At 30.0% G+C, this 21,427-nt stretch overlaps 1 protein-coding gene and 1 non-coding gene across 2 annotated transcripts; one reads left to right on the top strand and one right to left on the bottom strand.

Moving 5' to 3' along the window:
* Positions 1-10,444: 10,444 nt before the first annotated feature.
* Positions 10,445-10,517, bottom strand: TRNAA-UGC (transfer RNA alanine (anticodon UGC)). Its single transcript has one exon. It is a non-coding gene; the product is annotated as a tRNA-Ala (tRNA).
* A 9,338-nt stretch (positions 10,518-19,855) lies between these two features.
* LOC125835513 (auxin-responsive protein SAUR72-like) lies at positions 19,856-20,756 on the top strand. Its single transcript, XM_049514646.1, has 2 exons — positions 19,856-20,351; positions 20,678-20,756. The coding sequence occupies exons 1-2, from the start codon at positions 19,862-19,864 to the stop codon at positions 20,704-20,706; spliced, it is 519 nt and encodes a 172-aa protein (XP_049370603.1). The 5' UTR covers positions 19,856-19,861; the 3' UTR covers positions 20,707-20,756.
* The last annotated feature ends 671 nt before the right edge of the window (positions 20,757-21,427 follow it).

The following is a 21,427-nucleotide window of genomic DNA, read 5'->3' as shown; positions in this document are numbered from 1 at the left end:
ACTCCATGGAGTTTCCCACTGTCCCTCTAGAATATGAACCATTGCCAGAGAATCTGTCTCAATAATAATCTGAGACAACATATTGTCTCTGCAAAACACCAAACATTCTCTTATGGCTATGGCTTCTGCAACCAAATTGGTGGTCTCCTGAAGTCTGACCCCTTTAGCTACAATTAGATTTCCTTCATGATCCCTAATACAAAAAGCAGCTGAACTAGGTCCAGGGTTGCCCTTAGAAGCACCATCAGTATTACCCTTAAACCAATTTATCGGAGGTGGAACCCATTTCACCACTTTAAAGTTATAGACTACGCTATACCCTTCCAGATACTGCACAATTAGAGGCCAATTATTCAAACCAAAGTTGCCCTTACATCGAAGCTTAATGAACTTCAGAATAGTGTTATTAATTTCCCATATCACCTTTCCAACCGAATAAGATCCACCATTTAATATAGTATTTCTCCTCTTCCACAAAAACCACATTATAACTATAGGAATAGCCTGATAAACTAGCTTTATCCTGTAGTTACCATCAGTAGACCACCATTTTCTCACCATCTGTTTTACATTCAACATGACCCCAATTATTCCAGCCGCTCTAGAGTAATACGACCATATTCTGGTTGCGATCTCTCCTCTCAAGAACAAATGATTAATAGACTCATTCTCAGGAATGTTACAACACCTGCAATTTTGAGAGATATTAGGATTCCAAGCATGAATGACATTAGCCACATGTACTTTTCCTCGCCAAATCCTCCAGGCTAGAAATGAAAACTTGAAAGGTAAACCTTTCACCCATAAAGATTTGAAATCTTCATTGACATTCTCTTTTTTCCTTAGCAGTTCCCAAACACTCTTAACACTGAAATATCCAGTACTAGATTTGGTCCACCAAGGTTTGTCCGCTAAATCTTCCAACTGTAGAAACCTCATATTATGTGTGATATGATCCACTACATATTCAGAAACAACATCGTGAAGAGCATCAAAATCCCAGCCCTCCTCATTAAAAAGGTCTCATATATCTCTCATGGGGTGACATGTTGGGGTGCCTAACTGATGTAAGTGCAAAGGCCCAAGATTGAACCAATTATCATACCAAATGGAAGAAGTTCCACCCCTAGGTTCCCACCACAAATGTTGTTCAATAACATCTCTATTTTCAAGCATATGTTTCCAGATTTGAGAACCTCCTTTCCATTGCACAAGAGAAGGAATTTGTTTCTTGCAATATTTGTTCCAAAAGAAGTTGGACCACAAATTGTTTTGTGTCCTAAATTTCCACCACAATTTAGCATATAAAGCCTGAGAAACTTCAAATAATGATCTGAAACCAAGCCCTCCTTCCTGCTTTGGTAGACAGACTTTGACCCATTCAGCCCAATGTTTACTCCTACCATACTCCTTATTACTCCAAAATTTTTTAGCAAAGATCTTATGTAATTCCTTGATCACACATATAGGAGGAGTGATTACAGATAATACATATATAGGAATGCTTTGCAAAACACTAGAAAGTAGAACTTCTTTACCACCAAAGGATAACATCCTTCCTTTCTATACTTGTAGTTTACCTTTAACTCTTTCAATCAGCTCTGCATAGTGTTCTTTTCTCTTTCTTGTATGGGTGATAGGACATCCCAAATACTTCATAGGAAAAGAACTCTTGTTCATTCCAACACACTGCTCCACTAAGGTTGGAATTCCTGCTGCTACATTTTGATGCAAATAAAAGAAACTCTTGTCTTTGTTCACCTTTTGGCCAGATTGATGCTTATATTCCTGTAAAACAGCCATTATTCTTCCTAAGGAGTACTCATTAGTTGATGCAAATATAATGGTATCATCTGCATAAGCTAAATGATTTAAGTTTGTACTCCATTTAGGCAAACCATAGCCCACATACTGAGGATCATCAAATAAAGAATTTAGTGCTCTAGAAAGAACTTCAGCTGCTAGAATAAATAGGGCCGGAGAGAGAGGGTCTCCTTGCTTCACACCCCTTGTAGAATGAAAGAAACCATATGATTGGCCATTAATAAGGACTGAGTAGTAATTGTTAGCAATAAGTCTCCATATCATATCTGTAAATCTTGAATCAAAGCCCATCTTCCTCAAGACCTTCATTAGAAAAAACCAAGACACTCTATCATATGTTTTAGCCATGTCCAATTTAATGACAACATTAGCAGGCTTCTCTCTTTTAGTAATGTCAGTTACCTTCTCTTGAGCTAGTAGAACATTTTCAATAATACTTTTTCCTTTAATAAAACCAGACTGATTTGAAGAAATCAGTTTAGGTAAAATATCCTCCAGCCTATCATGAATAATCCTAGACAAGATCTTGTTCACAAAATTACTCAAACTAATATGTCTCATATCAGAGAAGGTTTGTACATGTGCCTTCTTTGGTATGAAAACCAGATTAGTATGTGTAATGGATTTCGAAAGGGTATTGCCAGCAAAAAAATCCTGCACCATTCTTAAAATATCACTACTAACTATATCCCAGCACTCCTGAAAAAATTTACCTGTTAACCCATCAGGGCCGCTGGCACTTTCTGCACTTAGCTTAAACACTGCTTTTTTCACGTCTTCTAAAACTGGACTAGCACACAAAGCTGCGTTCTCTTCCTCAGTAACTAATTCAGAGATGTGAGACAATAAAGGAAAATTAGTAACATCACCTTCCTGTTGAAATTGTCTATGGAAATGCTCTACTGCTTCATTAGCAATAGTCCCTTCTTCTTGTAACCACTCCCCCTGTGAATTTTGAATTCTATTTACTCTCTCCTTCTGTCTTCTTCCTTTCACCAGATTGTGGAAGAATCTGGTATTCCTATCCCCATTTTCAAACTAATCATATCCAGCTTTTTGTTGCCAAAAAAGCTCTTCAAAGTGTAGATATCGATTATATTCAGTTTTTGCTCTTTGCATGATAGATCTATTTTCACTAGAGGAGTCTTCTTCAAATAATTTTTCTTGAATTCTAGAAATCTCCTCTCTTATGATAAGTTGCTGAAAAATATCCCCATAAGTCTCTCTACTCCACATTGTTAGTGCCGTTTTAATTTTCTTGATCTTTCTTTTAAAGTCTAAAAAAGGGTTAAATGAACTCTGAGAATCCCAATTCAATCTAACCAATTCTTTAAAAGATTCATGCTCAGTCCAAAAATTCAAGAACCTGGAAGGTTTCTTTTTATTTGCACCTCCATCTGCACAAGACACTAACATTGGAGCATTGTCTGATCCTACTCTGGGCAAGTGATCAATCTCTAACTGAGCAAAAATATTTTGCATCTCTGCATTTATCAGTATTCTATCTAATCTTTCAAAAATACAATCATCGCCTGCTCGACCATTCCACCAAGTAAAAGGACATCCTTTAAATGGTACTTGTGAAAGATCGCAAGATTCAATACATGTCTTGAAGTCATCAACATCTGCAGCAACTACTGGTACTCCACCAATCTTCTCTTCTCCATTAAGAACCACATTGAAATCCCCCCCTATCAACCAAGGTCTGTCCATCCCAGTAGAAATAGAATATAGCTCTTCCCATAGATTCAACCTCAGATTGCTATCACACTTAGCATATACTATAGTAGCATAAAAACTTAAAGTAGCGAAGTGGTTTTTCATCAATACAGTGAGCTGCTGATCTGAATTACTCACCACTGAAACATCAAAGTCGTGATTAGTAAATAACCAAATCTTTCCATTGTTATTATGAGTCCCCAATGGCATTTTTAATCTTCTTCTATACTTGTTGATGTGTCTAACTGCTTGAAAAGGCTCTAATAATGCAACAAAAGCAAACTTGTGATGATAATATAACATTTGCACCCTCTGAAAGGCATTTTGTGTCCTCACTGACCTTATATTCCAAATGAGTGCATTCATTATCATTTTGCAAAAAGGGATGAGACCTGTCTCTTTGGTTGCACCCTTACTAGTTGTGATATATCTCCATGTCCTTGTTTTTTTCCTTTCCTTGCAGATTTGATAGCTTTAATAGCTGTTGGTGACAGATCTCCATCATTTAAAAACCACTCATCATTAGAATCAGAGTAAAAATTTTCAATCACCTTAACCTCATCCAAGTCTTCCAAGTTTGAGTCTCATTGCTTGTGAGTAAGTATATCATGTAAAACTTTATTTGGAGATTCTGTATTAACCATAACCACAAGGGTTTCTTCATTTTGTCTTCCTGAATGTATTTGAGTTATTTCTTTATTGTTGTTGTGTTGTTCATGCTCATTTGTCTGCAATTGTAACTCCGAATCAAACTTTTGCTTTGATGTATTACTTACAATGTTCGAGTTGAACTCATTCTCATCATTGTTTCCATCTACATGCAGGCATTTTCCTCTGGATATGTCATTGTCAATCTCGAAGGTTGAATCCATAAAAGATTGATTCTCAGGTTCTTCTTTGTCTCGTGCTTCACGACTCTCTACTAATTCTTGTATTTTATTGAAACCTTGTTGTTTTGCAGAGCCACATGTACCCAAATAGTTCCCAGGTGAATTTTTATCCTCCTCCTCATAGTCACCATTTATTACATCTTTCTGATAATTATCTCGGCCAGATTGCTCTCCAACAAATACTTCTTTGTCCTCCACTTCTTTCTCTTTATTTTGTGCATATTGATCTAAAACATGACGTTTTGCAGGGCTTGCTGATTGGTCGGTATCATGAGTTGGTAATATTGCTCCAAAGGATTTTGTAACCCACTCATTTGAAGTCATGTTCCCGTCATCTTTATCTTTTTTATTAGCTTCTACATCAATTGTCTTTTCGACTTTACCATTTGTTACCATTGCTTGTATCTCCTCTTCTTGATTAAGTGCTTGAAATTTGTTCGCCACTTTAATGGGGAGTGTGTTGTCCCTATTGACTAGTTTGCGATTGTCTCGCACAACATTCCACTTTCCTGGATCCCCCACTATTTTGCCACTAGAAAGGACCCTAGCTTTTCCTTTCTGAAATGTATGCACCTGTTGCTTCTGCGTTTCTTGCGAATGGTCCGGTTTCGGTGGCTTTTCTATACTTTTTACTTGATTAATCTTCCTACAATTGTGCCTATCATGACCTTGCATTTTGCACTCACCACAATACTTGGGTACATAATCATATTGAATGTCAACTACATTTGTCCTTATTTGTCCAGACTCTTCATCCTCAATGTTTCTATGCATTGATTTGGGAAAAGTTCCTTTTAGATCAACTAGTACTTTCACCCGAGCACAACTCGGTCTTGTCTTGTTAATGGTAGCTTGATCCAATTGAATAGGTTTTCCTACGGCTGATGCCAAAGAGAATAGACACTCTTTAACAAAGAAAGTAGGCAGAAGATTAGGAAAAGAGATCCATGCCATGGCCATAGATGTTTCCTCATTGACTTTGAATTTCGAATCATAGATAAGATAATCCAATTTGACAACTTCCTTTCACCCTGCATTGTTGAGGGATAATCTTCCTCAATTCATCTAAATCTGCCCAATCAAACGTGAATTTTCCAATAACAGCATATTGGAGTCTTTCAATTTGGTTCATTAGATTAACTTCCTTCTCTGTCCACTTAATCAATGGAATCCCTTCCACTATGGTGATCTCCTTCCTCAAAGAAGCATTTTGATGGACTTGTGCATTGTTTAGATTTATCGAATCTGCAAAAGTAAAAGGCAAACTAGTATTTCCAATCGGCTCAACGTTCTTGACTGAAGGTAAGCAAGGAAAATCGGTAGTAGTAATTTGCAGGCCCCCCACCAGAGGTGATAGTCTGCCGGCCGATGTGCACATAGGGTTCTCCTTACTACGCCTCTATTGTTTCCAGATTTTGTGTCTAATAAATTAATAATTATTCAATATGTAATTATTATTTTTATTTTAATTGTATTACCTAGTGTAGGGTCAGTTAATCAATTGACCGATTTTCTCTTCTCCTCTATATATATTTAATATATTTTAAAAAAAAATTATTTGTCTTATTTTCCTTTTTAGTATATTATGTATTTATAAATTACTTATAAAATAATACTATAAATTACAATAATTAACAAATAAAATATTTTTTAAAAACATATTAAAAGTTTGATCAAATCTCAAAATTGAATTTGTGCCACATAAATTGGGATAGAGCGAGTAACATATATTATTTGAAAACTACGTACGTTAAGAGTATTATAAATCAAAATTATTAATAACTTAAAAGTATTTAAAAAAACATATTGAAATTTGGTTAACTATCGAAATTTCAAATGTCCCGCATAAATTGCGCGAGAGAGAGTGTGTATTTGAAAATTGCATTAATTAAGAGCATTATAAATCACAATAATTAAAAACTTAAAATATTTTCAAAAGCATATTAAAAATTTGGTTGACTATCAAAGTTTCACATGTGCCACATAAATTAGGACAAAAAGAATAACATATATTATTTGAAAATTACGTTGAAAGTACTATAAATCACAATAATTAACAACTTAGAATATTTAAAAATTATATAAAATTTGGTTAACTTTGTCAATTCTATCGTGCTACATAAATTAAGACGAATAGTGTAATATATATTGAGTTTGTGCTTGTACAAACTCCTATATCCGATATTTCTTATATTTTATAAATAATTATACATGTTCAAATATTAAAAAAACATATCATTTTAATCACTTAATATTCAAATTTAGAGACAAAATTTTAATTATTCAAATGTCCATTCAAATTCATACGTCTTAGTATTAAAATACACAAATAAGTAATCAGCATGCTATACCAAAACTAGTAATATTTTTTCAAGGCTCCCATTAATTCCATGCCCAGATTAAACCTATATATGCACTAGTACTAAACTACGTCTGTCTATTCTTAATTAGTTGATCTCGTGATTAGTACTTTATTTTAATTGCATTGTCAACAAAAGCAAACCTGATGGCGATATTAAAAATATTTCATCTGGTGAACAACTACGAACTAATTTTAGTTACATTATTTTTCATATATATATATATATATATATATATATTCCAAACATATAGAACGTCCTATATGAGTCATGGTTTTTATTCGTTTAGTATCGATTTAATTATTGAATTTACCAAACTTTTAGCCTAAATAGAACGTATTTGAAAGCCATATCTCACTAGCAATTTGATTTGTCCAAAAAAAACAAAATAAATAAAAATGAGACGTTTCTAGAATCTAATACTATATATATGTTAGAATTTGAGACCTCAACTAACTTAGCTTTGACATTCTTAAACTTTTAACAATACCTTTTATCTTTGGTCTTTGCTTTAAATTGACCTGATGAGTGATGGTTGAAACTAGTCTTAGCATTTGTCTTTAGATGAAGGAAACAACTTCTAGAAAACATATTATAACATTCTCTGTCGGGTTCGAAAGAATCAAGGTGATCATGCGAAAGTTTATGATTTGCAAATTATGTTTATGATAAATTAGATGACAAAGAAAAACATACTAAAAATATATTATAAATATGATTGGGTCAAGCGATCTATACATTATAAAACTAATATTAAAAAAAACATAAACATGTTGGGAGAAAATCCCCCCTAAACAAAATTCTCTACACGACTATATTGTGGATGCTCTTATTGTGTTTATGGTATGAGAAGAGGGTCTTTCAATTTATAGAGTTTCATACGTTTCCTTTAAGAAAAAAATTACAGAATATGAAAGAAAATTATATTTTTCTAAGTCTAGTCTATTTAAAAGATAAATAATCTTTTACTTTTTGAAAATTTGTCAAACTAACATTACATGACATGTGAAAGCAGGTTCGAAATTTTAAAAGTTATGAGTACTCAATTCCTATTTACAGAGTTAGTGAAATATTTTCTTTCATCCACTTTTTTCTTCCCACACTCAAGTGTCAATTCTATATATTATCATATTATTAGGTGCATCGCTCTCTATTATTATAAGTAAAGTATTTGGGGTAAAAAAGAGGTCCATCACAGAATAGAAGTCAAATAAATGAGATGAAAAGAGTAGTACAAAGTTAATATTGATACAATAGTAAAATGAGGTCTAAAGGGAAATAAGTTATTAAACGAATCGTATTATAAATTTAGACATTCAAAAAGTATAATATTTTAAATGTCCATATCACATATTGCAATGAATATGCTGGAGTCAGTTTGCCAATGATAGGGGAGATGAACATGAGGTTAGTTAAAGATGGGGTTCTATCATTTGATTATTACATTACTTTGAATTAATTAGCAATCACAAGACCCCTCCCTCAATTTTATTACTCAAATTGCTGGTGAAGAAAGCAATTGAAAACTTAGTAATGTTATATAATTTGGTGCCTCAAAGTCTCTAAATAAAAGAAACTTCTTATTCACCAACCAAACGTACTAATATTAGGGAACAAGCTCCTAAATTTGATAGTGCAACTTTTTGTGATGAAACATGCAATACGTGAATGCCGATTTAATTACTTTACTAGTATCAAAGCAACTATTCTTATGTGAATGGAGGGAGGAATTGGGCCATTGGATGAAGAGCCGGATGTAATTTTTATTTAGTTTATCTGAACTCAATATCTTTTAAGTGATTATAATATAAATCTTAGATTTCTCTCCTAAGTTTTTTTGGGTACATAAGCACAAGTAACAAATGAAATATCATTACTACATTTACTATATTTCAAAAATTAATATAATTCTATTTTTAGTCCTATTTCATTTGACCTAATAATTATTTGGGAAAAGGGATAAATGTACTCTGAATATCGTAAATGGTATGCAGATACCCTCCGTCATACTTTTGGGACATTGGTGTCCCTGTCGTCCAAAAACTAGAGCATATAGACCCTTCACTTTAACGGAAGACTAAATAGGGACACATGGCGCAATCTTATCCGTCGATTCGATATTTAATAAATGTTGGGTTGTGTATAATATTATGTATGTATGTTAGTATAAAGGTATATATGCTCTAACTTTTTAACGACAGGGGAACCAATGTCCCATAAGTATGACGGAGGGTATCTGCATACCATTTATGATAGTTCGGGGGTATATTTGTCCTTTTTCCCTAATTATTTTGAGATTCAAATAATTTTTCTTTAATTTTAATTTTCTTAATCATTTTTATAAATATTTGACGGCAATTTTTAGGGTACGAGCTCCTTCGTACTTACAGTTGTTATAAATGCTTTTACTAATTTATTTCCACTTTCTAGATGCTTTTTCTAAGTGCTTCCTCTATTTCAATTTATGTGATATTTTTTTTTCAAACCTGTCAATGAAAATGTCATTTTCCTATTTAGAAACAGTTTCACTTTAGAATTTCTATGTTGATTTTAAAGAGATAATTTACTATTGACGACAAGAGACTGCAATTCTAGGAAGTTTTAATTTTAGTAATATTTATTTGTTGTTTTTATATGTATTCTACCTAAAATATAATTCTACCTAAAATAGATTTCTAGGTTTATTCTTTATTGTATAAATACATGTATTAGTACAATGAATAAATACATGAACGACAGATTTCTTTATGTAAGCCTGCGACCTTGTTCAACATTTACCGTCATATAGCCGTCTACATTTTAGTAGTAATAGTGAGCACTGACCCCAATTAATTATCTAAATGACATCCATGACACCTCAAGTATATATACTTATTTTCGTTTGATAACAAAAGGAATAACATGCTAAGGTATGACAATGGTCGAAGTAAAGCATACTTATAAGCAAGAAAGTGAGAGAGCATATTTAATTTGTAAAACGTCCATATCAGATGTGGTGAAATCAATTTAACAATGATGATATGTGGTGAAGTGAACACAAGGTAAAATATGAGCTTTCGAATATGGTTAAATTTTGACATTATTTTGTACTCATTTTCTCAATTTTCTTGTGACAAAAGCAATTGAAAATTAACTTGATAACGCTATTGAATTTGGTGGCTCTAAAAATCTTAATTTTTACTTAACTGGATTAGTGAGTTACGTTGTTGTTTCACCAACTCAACATACTCGAATAATTAGAGGACAAGTACCTTAGTACAACTTTTCTTTAGCAAACATGTCCTATATATAGTGTTATCATTCAAGAAAAAGACTTGAAAATGTCGTTTGTTGACTGTTGTTGCATGCAATGGAAAGTTTAGAAATAAAATATAGATTTTCGAGAAGAAGGGGTGCTTAAGTTTTTTTGTTTTCCCGCTCATCGTCCAAATATCCATTTTTTTTTATTTAATTTGAATTCACGTAGAAAAACACAAAAAAAAATTAAAAAAAACTAATTTAGAAATAAAATATAGATTTTCGAGAAGAGGGGGTGCTTAACTTTTTTTATTTTCCCGCTCATCGTCCAAATATCCATTTTTTTTATTTAATTTGAATTCATGTAGAAAAACACAAAAATAAAAAAAAACTAATTTAAAATAATTGTGTAAATGGAGATGCGGGGGATCGAACCCCGTGCCTCTCGCATGCAAAGCGAGCGCTCTACCATTTGAGCTACATCCCCAAGTTGTTAGACAAATCGGATATATTGTATTTCAATGTTGGTTTTACACGGGTGAATCTTACTGGGCCACGCTTTCTGTATATGTTTTGTATACATTTCTGATATTAAGTCCCTTTAAGAAAGAAAAAAAGGAAAAGTTACACATTTGGCCACTCGCCAAATACGAATTTTTACATGGAGAAGGGCCTAAAATGCCCTTCAACTATTTAAATTGGTACAAAACTATCCTTCATCCACCTTCGGCCCCCAAATATCCTTGACGTCAACCTTTTGGAGGGCAATATTGTACCTAATCCCATAGTTTAGAGCATTTTAGGCTCTTATCCATTAAAATAATTTGAAATTACTTTATATATAAGCCCATATGGTTGACTTGATTTTAAATTTCATAGTAAATTGAAAATAGAAAAAAATTAGTCCTCTACTCTCTACACTCCCCCCCCCCCTACCCACCCACCCCTTCTCTTCCTCTCTCTTACATTTTTTTTCTAATTGGATCGTGTCCATCATTTTAATTTTTTTCAATTTATGACAAAAAGGGAGAAAAAGAAGGAAAATAACGATGACATTCATATAGAAATAATTAGTTCAATAAAAGATGATTTAATGAAGCAAATATGTACGTATAATGCATTTTTCTTTTGTGTGTATCCAAAATTCAAAATAAAAGAATAAAAGTAATCATTTCTCTGATATCCACATCCATCCCTGATTCCACCATGACAATAATACAAATTAAAAAAATATGGACATGTGAGTTCATTTCTAGTTTGAGTCGTGGATATCCTAATAAAGAATAAGAGACTAAAAAAGGAAATGGACAAGATATTTGGATAATTGAGAGAAAATTTATATTAATAAAAATAATAAAAAATTTAGATGGACAATCAATCGGGGTGAGTATGGATTTTAGTTGGATCCCCATTGATGAGTTAGATTATAATAAATTGGGGGTTGATTTAAAATAGGTCAATAGGAAGATATCATGAAACTAATTATTTTTTAATATTATTTTCAAGTGTATCATGTCAAAAATATTAGTCATATGCGGTTTTATAAAAATATGTTTTTATTATTTATTTGAGAAGTGTTTAAATTTGGACCAATCACATTAGACAACATAATAAATAAATATTTAATAATTTTACTTTGAGGGAGCTATTAAAAATAAGGGCAAATATGAGTCAAAAGATTAACATCGAGAGTATTTTTGAGCCAAAAGGTTGACGTCAGGGTATTTGGGGATCGAAAGTTGGGTGGAGGATAGTTTTGTACCAATTTAAATAGTTGATGGGCAATTTAAACCATTCTCTGTTTTATATATTACAAATATTTAGCTCAAAACACTATATACCATTACCGATAAGGAAGATATTTTTCCCATTATTTAAATACATAGCCAAGTTTCTATGCTTTTAGTCGCATAGATACTATTTTCTTACGGCAATGTTTAAGAAATTCGATATACAATAATATAAAAGTTATACATTCGGTATACAATAATATACAAAACTTTCATAAACGGTTTTATAACAATATATGTTTAAAAACATGATATATAACATCACACATTCAAATATATAATATTATATACAATTATAAGAGATATGTATATACTTATATACAATACTATATAATGTTATACACTATTATACAACACCTGACTTTGTCTTCTTCCTTTAATCCAAGCTTCATATCAATCCAAAACACCTCAAAAACTATACAAAATCACCTTAAATTTCATATTTAGTTTCCGCAATATATACTCGATCTGTCATAACAATACTCATTCGAAACGGAGCTTATTTATAAAAAAATATATTTTTATATTTTAAAGCTTCAAGATTCAACAATATTCACCACTTATGGAGTTTTTGCAAGCGTCAAAAAGAGTTATTTTATTTATAAGATTGTGAGTACAATTTTGTGTATCTCTTGGTGCTTCTCTTGTAATTGTATTCGGTGTTTTGAAAGTCATTAGCAGTGTATTTCTAGAATGTAGGAGGATGTACACCTTCTTGTGATACATTTGATCGCTAAGAATGCTGGACAATACTTTAATTTTTTGATATATTGAGTTGATCTTGAGGAAGAATGGCTCTTGATCACTTCGACTTACAAAGCGACAATATCTTATATCTTGATTCTTGATCTAAGATCTCTCTGTGAATATCAAAAAGTTTATTGGATATTTGAGAAGTCTCTTCAAGAGAATATATATCTCTTTTTATAGGTATAAGCTAGAGTTTATGATAGAATACCTATAAAAAAAACCTTAATGATTATTTGAACTTAAAGATCATGAATTGAGCTTGTCTCGTAAACGCTCAACTACTCAAATCGAATAAAGATGCTCCATAACTTAAAACATCAACAAAAAAAAAAAAGTTGACCAAGGCTGGGCTATAATTTTTTTGCAGCCTAGCTAGTTCCACTCATTTTGTTGGCCTTAAAGGATTTACTCACTCCACATGAAATTTTCCTCAATCATGGTATAGCACTTGTAATAGTTTCACATGATTCAAGGAGTATATGTCAAATTGTCAATAATTGTCAATTTTGCACAAGATAAAAATTAAGGCTACCAATGTATGGCACTGAGGCCTTCAATTGATGTTGTTATTTGTCAACCACCTATTATTGTAACTTGTAAGAACAATATTGAATACGTGTACAAGGTATCCGTGAACACCTTAATTGGAACTTGCAAGTATCCTTTTCTTAATTTTCACAACATCATTAAGAAAAGAATATTAAATTATATATGGCACCATATATTATTCTTTTTATGTGCAATAATTAGTTGTGGATAAATACAATTTATACAGTTTTCTCTGAAGGAAAAACTCTTTGCTTTTCAATTGAATCATCTTTAGTGTGACAATCATATTGAAATTAATAAATTTGTTTGTTTTTTCCAAATACTTGATCACACGTTATGTTTTGCTTTGGGTTAAAATACAGTATAAATTACAATTTGTAACTATAAAATAAAGTATCTCTAACTTAATTTTTTTCTTATAGACGAGTGTGCAATCCTATATTACGCAAACTCGTTACATTTACTATGTGTTTATCTTCTATATGTATACATACGACTATTTTGTTTATATTGCATTATTCAGTTTCAGTTTCAGTTTTTGATTTTTTATTTTAAAAAAGGGCATTCGAGCACAAAATAAATTTAATTTAATTTGATTTTTCTCCTTTTGATTTACTTAACTCTAGTTGCTTTCCTTACCACCCAATACTACAAATTAAATGTATTTTTTTTATAAAATCAAATCAAAAATAAAAAAATCAAATTAAATAGTCAATAAAATTTATTTTTTATTTGATTTTTCGATTTTCAAATGTATACCCCTACTTTTCATATGTTCTAATTCTTGAATGAGATGTTACATCCTCACCAAATGTATTTTTTTATAAAATCAAATCAAAAATCCAAAAATCAAATTAAATAATCAATCAAATTTACTTTTTTATTTGATTTTTCGATTTTCAAATGTACACCCCTACTTTTCATATGTTCTAATTTTTGAATGAGATGTTACATGCATCCTCACCAAATATATATATATATATATATATATATATATATATATATATATATATATTATTTTATTTTATTTTCGAAAATCCTAGGGAAATCTATCATTATTATCTTTCAGGTGTGCACTGGGTAAATCTACTCCTATTGCAATAATTTGAAAATTATGTAGGAGAAGTAAACCGCAATAGGTAAATTATGTGTGACTAACTCGATTGAGAAAGGATCAGGCGGTGGAGATCCCCTGGAATCCCTTTGTGATACCACACCCATTGCACCAAGTCAGCCAATTGAGAAAGGACCATGTGAGATTCAATCCATGATCTCCCTTATGGAATACCGATGCTACACCAACTCAATGCGGATTCCAAGCATCTATATTACTTAGTCGGTTATTCTTTAAAAAATGTAGTGGGAACTAACAATTATATTATCAGTATATTTTTTTCTGTTGTAAACTTGTATTTTCTTCGTTTCATTTTGCTTATCAAAAATAAATGTTTCACTTTACTAGTTCATTTTAGAAAATCAAGAATTTTTTTTAAAAAAAATCTCATATATACTACCCTTAGTATTAAATAATTACATTAAATAATAATAGTCAAATTTAAAGTTTCAAAATTCAAAGTATCATTAATAAGATTAATGCACCTCTAATTATATTTTAAATCTTTTTTAAGAAGTGTGTCAGGTCAACATAAAATATTAGCAACTTACCTTATTTTAGGAAGTGAAAATTTCATATATGACATATATAAGACTAGTATTTTCAAGTTATAGCAATAGAATTAAACTTTCAAGTTGTAACAATAAAAAATTTCAGGTTGTAACAGTTTTTTTTAAAAAAGCTTTTTTTAAATAATTGTAAAAATTTGTTTTGAAAAGTATAAAAAGATAAAAAAAAAAAAAATCATTTCTGAAAAAAAAAGGGTAAAAAAACGGAAATAAGTGTGTTAATTAAATTTGAATTGATTGAAGATAATTACTAATTAGCATAAATTAAGGAAATTCAAACTAATTAAGAATATTTAGTTTCCTTATTTCACTCTAATTTGTTAAAATTAATTAAAAATTATGATTTCATCCATTTTCTTCCACGTTTCTCTCTCTTCGATTTTTTTCCAGAAATCTTGTCACTCTCGTCTAACTCATATTCGTTTTTATTCAATAATCTTTATTTTCTGGACGTCTTCTTATTAGTATTAATAAAACATTGTGGTAGATGGGATCCTTCCAGTTAGTGTTCTTTGCGATTTTTTATTTGTATTGTAATACAAACCAAACGTTCAAAAAAATTATGAACACTGATTCTGGAAATAAAAATATTCAGATTTTGTTTGTGAATAATAGTTTTAATTATGGCGTTTTTGGTATGAATATTCACTTTTGAAATTACATAAATTTGTTTGAAATTGGTATAGATTTTTGTTTGAACATTCATTTTTTTGTATGTTTCTGGTTAAAAAATTACATAAAATTTATTTTAATTTGGTATATTGGTTATACGATGTTAGTACGGTTTTAGAATTATATTTGAATGAATTTCGTATACTATTTGTCTAATAAATGACAATTAATAGGTAAAAGTGATATTATTTTGGTATTATAGTGGCATGATTCTGCTGTGATAAAGTGACGATTTATGTCATGAAATAGGTATGAAAAATGTGCATAATAATTATATGAAATTTGTATACTAATTTCAAATTTTTTGTTGTGTATAATAATTTGAATTATGGCGTTTTTTTAAAAATGTATAATGTTATATTTTGGTATGAACATTGAATTTGTTCATTATTTGTCTGACGCATTTTTTTTTGGTATATTTTGGTTTAAAAAATAGATAATTTTTTCTTTGGAATTTGTATGCTTATACTACCAAGCATGTATGACAATCGATAATGTTTTGGTACGATTTTTTGTTTGATTGAATTTTTTTTTTTGGCATTATATTGTAATGAATTTTGAGAATAATAATGTAATGAATTTGATATATTGTTTATTAAAGAAATGACAATTAATATTTCTAAGTTGGAATTATTTTGGTATTCTGGTGGCATGATCCTAGTATGAATAATTGATAACTTTTGGCATGAGATAAGTAAAAAATGTGTGAATAAGAATTGTATGAAATTTGTATACTGATATAACATATGTGTTTTTATTTTTGTATTTTGTAATAACATATGAAATTGTTTTAAAATAACATATGTATTTTTACTTTTGTATGAATTTTGTAAGCATAAAAATGGTATGAAATTTGTATATTGATATAACATATGTATAAAAGCTATTTGTACTTTTGTATGATATAATATTGACACAATAATTTATGATGAAACAAAAAACTATGCAATTCAAAAAGTGTCGGAGCAAAAATTATTGTCGCCTGGTTCAAAAAGAACTGTAGGGAGACCACAACTTGTAAATGGTTTGCTGATGTGAAATTCAAGATGTCTAAGATTACGTGCAGTACATGTCGTCGGGAGGAACACAATAGGAAGACATGTTCAAATTACCCTTCTGAAAAAAAGACATAATTTATTTTTATTTTGATATGGTTGTTTTATTGTGGCAAGCTCATGTTTTGATTTATTTTGTCTTTTAAGTTAATGAATTATAATTTCAGATATTTATTATGTGTATTAGTTAATCATTTGTGTATTCAGTGTTTTTCAAATGTATACCCAAAAAATAGGTAATGTTTGTATGCGATTGATATTGACTGGAAAAATTAAGTTAAATCTTAGTATGAAATTGGTATACATTTGGTATCCAACTGACGTCCCAGTGGTAAAATTGAAAAAAAAAAACATGTAATTGAAATTTCAACTGAAATAGCCAATGTAAAACTAGTTAATATTGTATCCAATTTGTATAAATTTAGTATTGAATTGATATCCCATTGGAAAATTGAAAAATCAACATGTGGTTGAGATTTCAATCAAATTAGACAATCTAAACAAGTTAATGTTGTATTCAATTGGTATCCAACAAATATCCCACTTGAAAATGAAAAAAACAAAACAAAATGTAGCTGATATTTCAAACAAATTAGACAATCTAAAACAAGTTAATGTTTTATCCAATTTGTATACACTTGGTATCCAACTTGAAATTTTAGAACAAAGACAAAAAATAAAAATGTATAAAATTAGTATCCAATGGGTATAAATCCGGGAAGAATAAATCTGGTTGTAAAACAATGCATATTATATATTGTTGTCAGAAATTGTAGCAAAAGAAATATACATCAGCCAAAAATCAAAACATGTAATTAAAAGTCTAAACTGCAATAATTAATACAAGTTCTATATTTTCCTCTCTCTTCAATTTATATTTCGTATTCAAGTGTGATTTTTTTTTAATCATATTTAAGCTAAAACTTAAGAAATCCTTATTAAAAATTTTATGATCTCATATTATCTATATATATCAACAAATTTCAGAATTAAATATACTTATTTCACCAACAAAACAGTATTTTAGATATAGAAAAACACACCAAAAACAAGTTCAAAACTTAAGTAAAACGATTTTTTTTCTCAAGAAATCAAGTTTTAGATTAATTAAAATAGAAAACGAAATCAAATTTTCAAAATATAGAATTCTTAATTCTAAAAAAATCAGATTAAAAAAAAAACAATATCAAAATTTAAAATAAAAAAAAATCAAGAAAAGCAAAAAATATAGATTAAAGAGAGAAAATTACATGTTAAAATATACGGTGATAAATTTTTTTTAAAGGCCCCAATAGTCACTAATAAATAAAAGTTATTTGAATAAGTTAAAAAATCCCTTAAAAGGTGTAATAGATAATTACAAATTGATTCTCTCTCATTAATATTATTTCTCTCAACTATTAATTATATAAAAGGAACTACAATCAATATAATTAAATAATTAATAATATAAAAATATAAAAAAATTAATCATTTAATAAAGTAAATTTTAATTGATTTTTAAATAAAGTTAAATTTAATTGATATGTTATAACCCGCAATTAAACTGTTATAAGTAAGAATTTTTTAAGAGTAGGTTTAAAACTCGTAATATTATCTCTTAAATGTGTATATGGTGTGATTTTTTCTTTTATGAATTAGACTATATACTAGAAAAAGAAGAGTAACAGGAAACGGGTGGACGCATAAATCGTTAGGAAAAGCGAAAAAACGGGTGAAATTCCTAAGGATAGGAGAAAACAAAGGATGTGTATATAATCCCAAAGAGGAGTCTGATTTAATCATTTATCATGATATGGAAATTAATATGACATATTATTCACAATCATTCTTCATTTTAATGGATTCTACAAAATCTATCAAACTCTCTAACAAAAGAAAAACAGACCCTTTTGTCTTCTAGCCCAAAATTAACCTTCCACCACTCTTCATTTCAAAGCTCCTCTTAACCTTTGTTATTGTCGATACAATATTGACGATGAAATTTCAGTTAATTGTCATTTACTGATCTCATCTTTTACAAAACTGATCTATGATGTTGATCTTATTCTATTCTTAGTACCTTCTTTTGACCTGTCCTTTCTGCAGGTAATTAAATCAACATCAAATCTTATACTTACCTTCTTTTTTTTCTTATTTAATTTGTCTAATTTCTGTTTGCATTATTGTCATGATTGTCTTTCATATGCATGTATGTAATCTCTGTTATTAGGGGCGGTTGCAAGTGTTATTATATAGTTTTAAAACAATACAAATGTATTATAGTACTAATTAATAAAATTTTGAATCCATCTTTGTTTATTACAGTGGCAATTAAAAAATATATGTCAATATTTTGATTTGGGTATCACAAAGAAGATATGCAATGATCTGTTTTAATTTTTTTAATCTTTATTTGGGGTCAGCTTTCAATCTGATAAATTACCCAAATTACAAAATTATTCTCCTTCCGTTCCTTCTTAGTTATCATAGTTTTCTTTTTAAGAGTCGAACTATATGAATTTTGATTAATATTTTAAAATGTATTTTTTTTATCATATTGATATAGAAAAAGTTGCAATTTTATAGTACTTTTCAGATAGTTTTTAAATATCTATTTTAAAATATGGAATTGATGAAATTATCTAATCTAATTGCTTTGAAAATTAGTTAAATTGACTCTCGAAAAGGGCCATGAAGACTAAAAAACAACGGAGGGAGTATGATCCAAGATTGAGCTAATAATTAAAATTTCTAGTGTTTGAGGTGGCGTTTAATCAAACATCCATATTTGATGGATCCAATATTGAGTTATATAATAATTAAAATCCCTACTGCTTTTGTCTATTGAGCCGAAAGAGGGAGAATATTAGGGTGTCTTAAATAACAAATTAAATCAATAAGAAAAAATAATGTATATAGGTTTATGTCACCGCCACTATTTTATTTAATTTGTTTATTTCTATGGTTGTATTACAATCCATGATTGCTTGTAATGCTAATTTAATTTAATATATGTTCATGTCTTTGGATGTATATGTTATAAAAATAGTATTTTATTTGCTAAATTAATGATTGTATTAGCTGCTCCTCATGTGATTTGCAAAATGCTTATGATTCTAGTAAAGTCATACCCCATTTTGGATTTCACATGCACTAAAATTATTAAAGCTAAAAAAAACCAAACTTAGCTCAATGGATCTCTCTTTAATATATTAATTACCTCTTGAGTATGATATCATTCTATATAATAAAATAAAATTGCAGAGGAACAAGATCTGATGAGTCATATTTTTCGATCGATCATAATTTGGTAATACATATTGTTAGTGTCATCAATCTTGTTGCAAAAGATGGATGAACACGGAGGAGGAAGCAAGGTGACAGGTATAAGGCAAATTGTGAGACTTAAAGAGTTGTTACATAAATGGCAAAATGTGACACTTAGTCCTAAAGGTACTCTTCAATCATCAAATATTGATAGTAATAATGGCAATTTTCATGGAGGTATATCACCAGCTATTACAAAGAGGCTAAAGAACTCCATTAATGTGTGTTGTGATTCGGACGACGAGAGTTGCCAGAGTCCAGAGCCACCCCATGGTGTTCCTAAAGGTTATTTAGGAGTTTATGTTGGACCGGAGCTTCGTAGGTTTATAATTCCTACAACTTACCTTAGTGATCCTTTGTTCAAAGTGTTGTTGGAAAAAGTTGAAGAAGAATTTGGATTTGATCATACTGGTGGACTTACTATACCTTGTGAGATTGAGACTTTTAAGTACTTGTTGCAATGCATGGAGAGTCATCAAAGAGGTCATGGTGTTAATCCTCAACATGATTCTTGTGAGTCTAATTTTCCCTACTCTTTTTAATCTTTTTTTGACATGAATTGGTGATTACAGTAGAGGTGGATCTAGAATTTAAAGTTTGATGATGTTGAATTCATTGTACTTTGAATTTTTTGTGTTTTTCACATATATATATATCTCACATCTGTGTTTCGTGTTGAAAATACTGGATTCAGTTGAATTCATAGAACATTGGCTCCATTCATATATAGAATAAGTACTTGCAATATGTCATGTTGAATTTTTTTCTTGAAGAGTTTTTGGTGTGATTCATTTTATTATGTGGTTTAATTGGAAATCATTTGATGGTTTTGGATGCAGCTGGATCTTCATTGGCGATTAAGGGGTGATCAACTACAATGATCTTAGTGGTGGTTGAATCTTTAGGGATGTTTTTTTTTTCCTTAATTCTTCTGGTGTTAATTAATTAAGCTAAGATGATCTTCATGTAATGTAGATTTCATAATTCTTTTTTTTCTCTCTCTTTTACTTCTACCTTTGTATTCAAAGTTAGAAGTAACAAGGTTAGATATTTTTAACAAGGTTCATTGGCAAGAGAAACAACAAAAACCTTTGACCATTTGTTGGAAATAACCTACAATATTTTAGTGGTTATTGACCCTTGCATTTTTAGGCAAGTCTATTTACATCTTTTTGGCTTGTATCTTCTTATTTTGTTTCATATTTTTGTGCTATCATGAATCTTTCTCTTTTCTTTCGAGTTAAGGGTCAATCGAAAACAAACTCTATACCCTACAAAAGATAGGAATTAATATATGCATACATTCTACCCTTTCAGACGTAAATCACAGGGGCGAACCCATATAGCATTTCGGATGCTCGAACACCTATTAATCCTGACGAAAATTTTGTATATATATATATATCAAAAATACTAGAAAATGGGATATAAAGAACTCGCGAGCGCTATTGAACAAAACGTCTTGTATGTACTTTGGTTCAGGAGTAGAATTTTGAGGTCATTGAGGCCTCTAGTTGAGGGTTTGAACCCCCTGTAATAGCATATATTTTTGTTGAAAAAGCTAACTCAAACTTTTTCATTGTTTTTTT

This window comes from Solanum verrucosum, unplaced genomic scaffold, assembly GCF_900185275.1.
Source record: "Solanum verrucosum unplaced genomic scaffold, falcon-dt-bn FXZP01000040.1, whole genome shotgun sequence".
NCBI lineage: Eukaryota > Viridiplantae > Streptophyta > Magnoliopsida > Solanales > Solanaceae > Solanum > Solanum verrucosum.
Note: the sequence above shows the minus strand (reverse complement) of the source record. Positions and strands in the feature narration are given on the sequence as shown.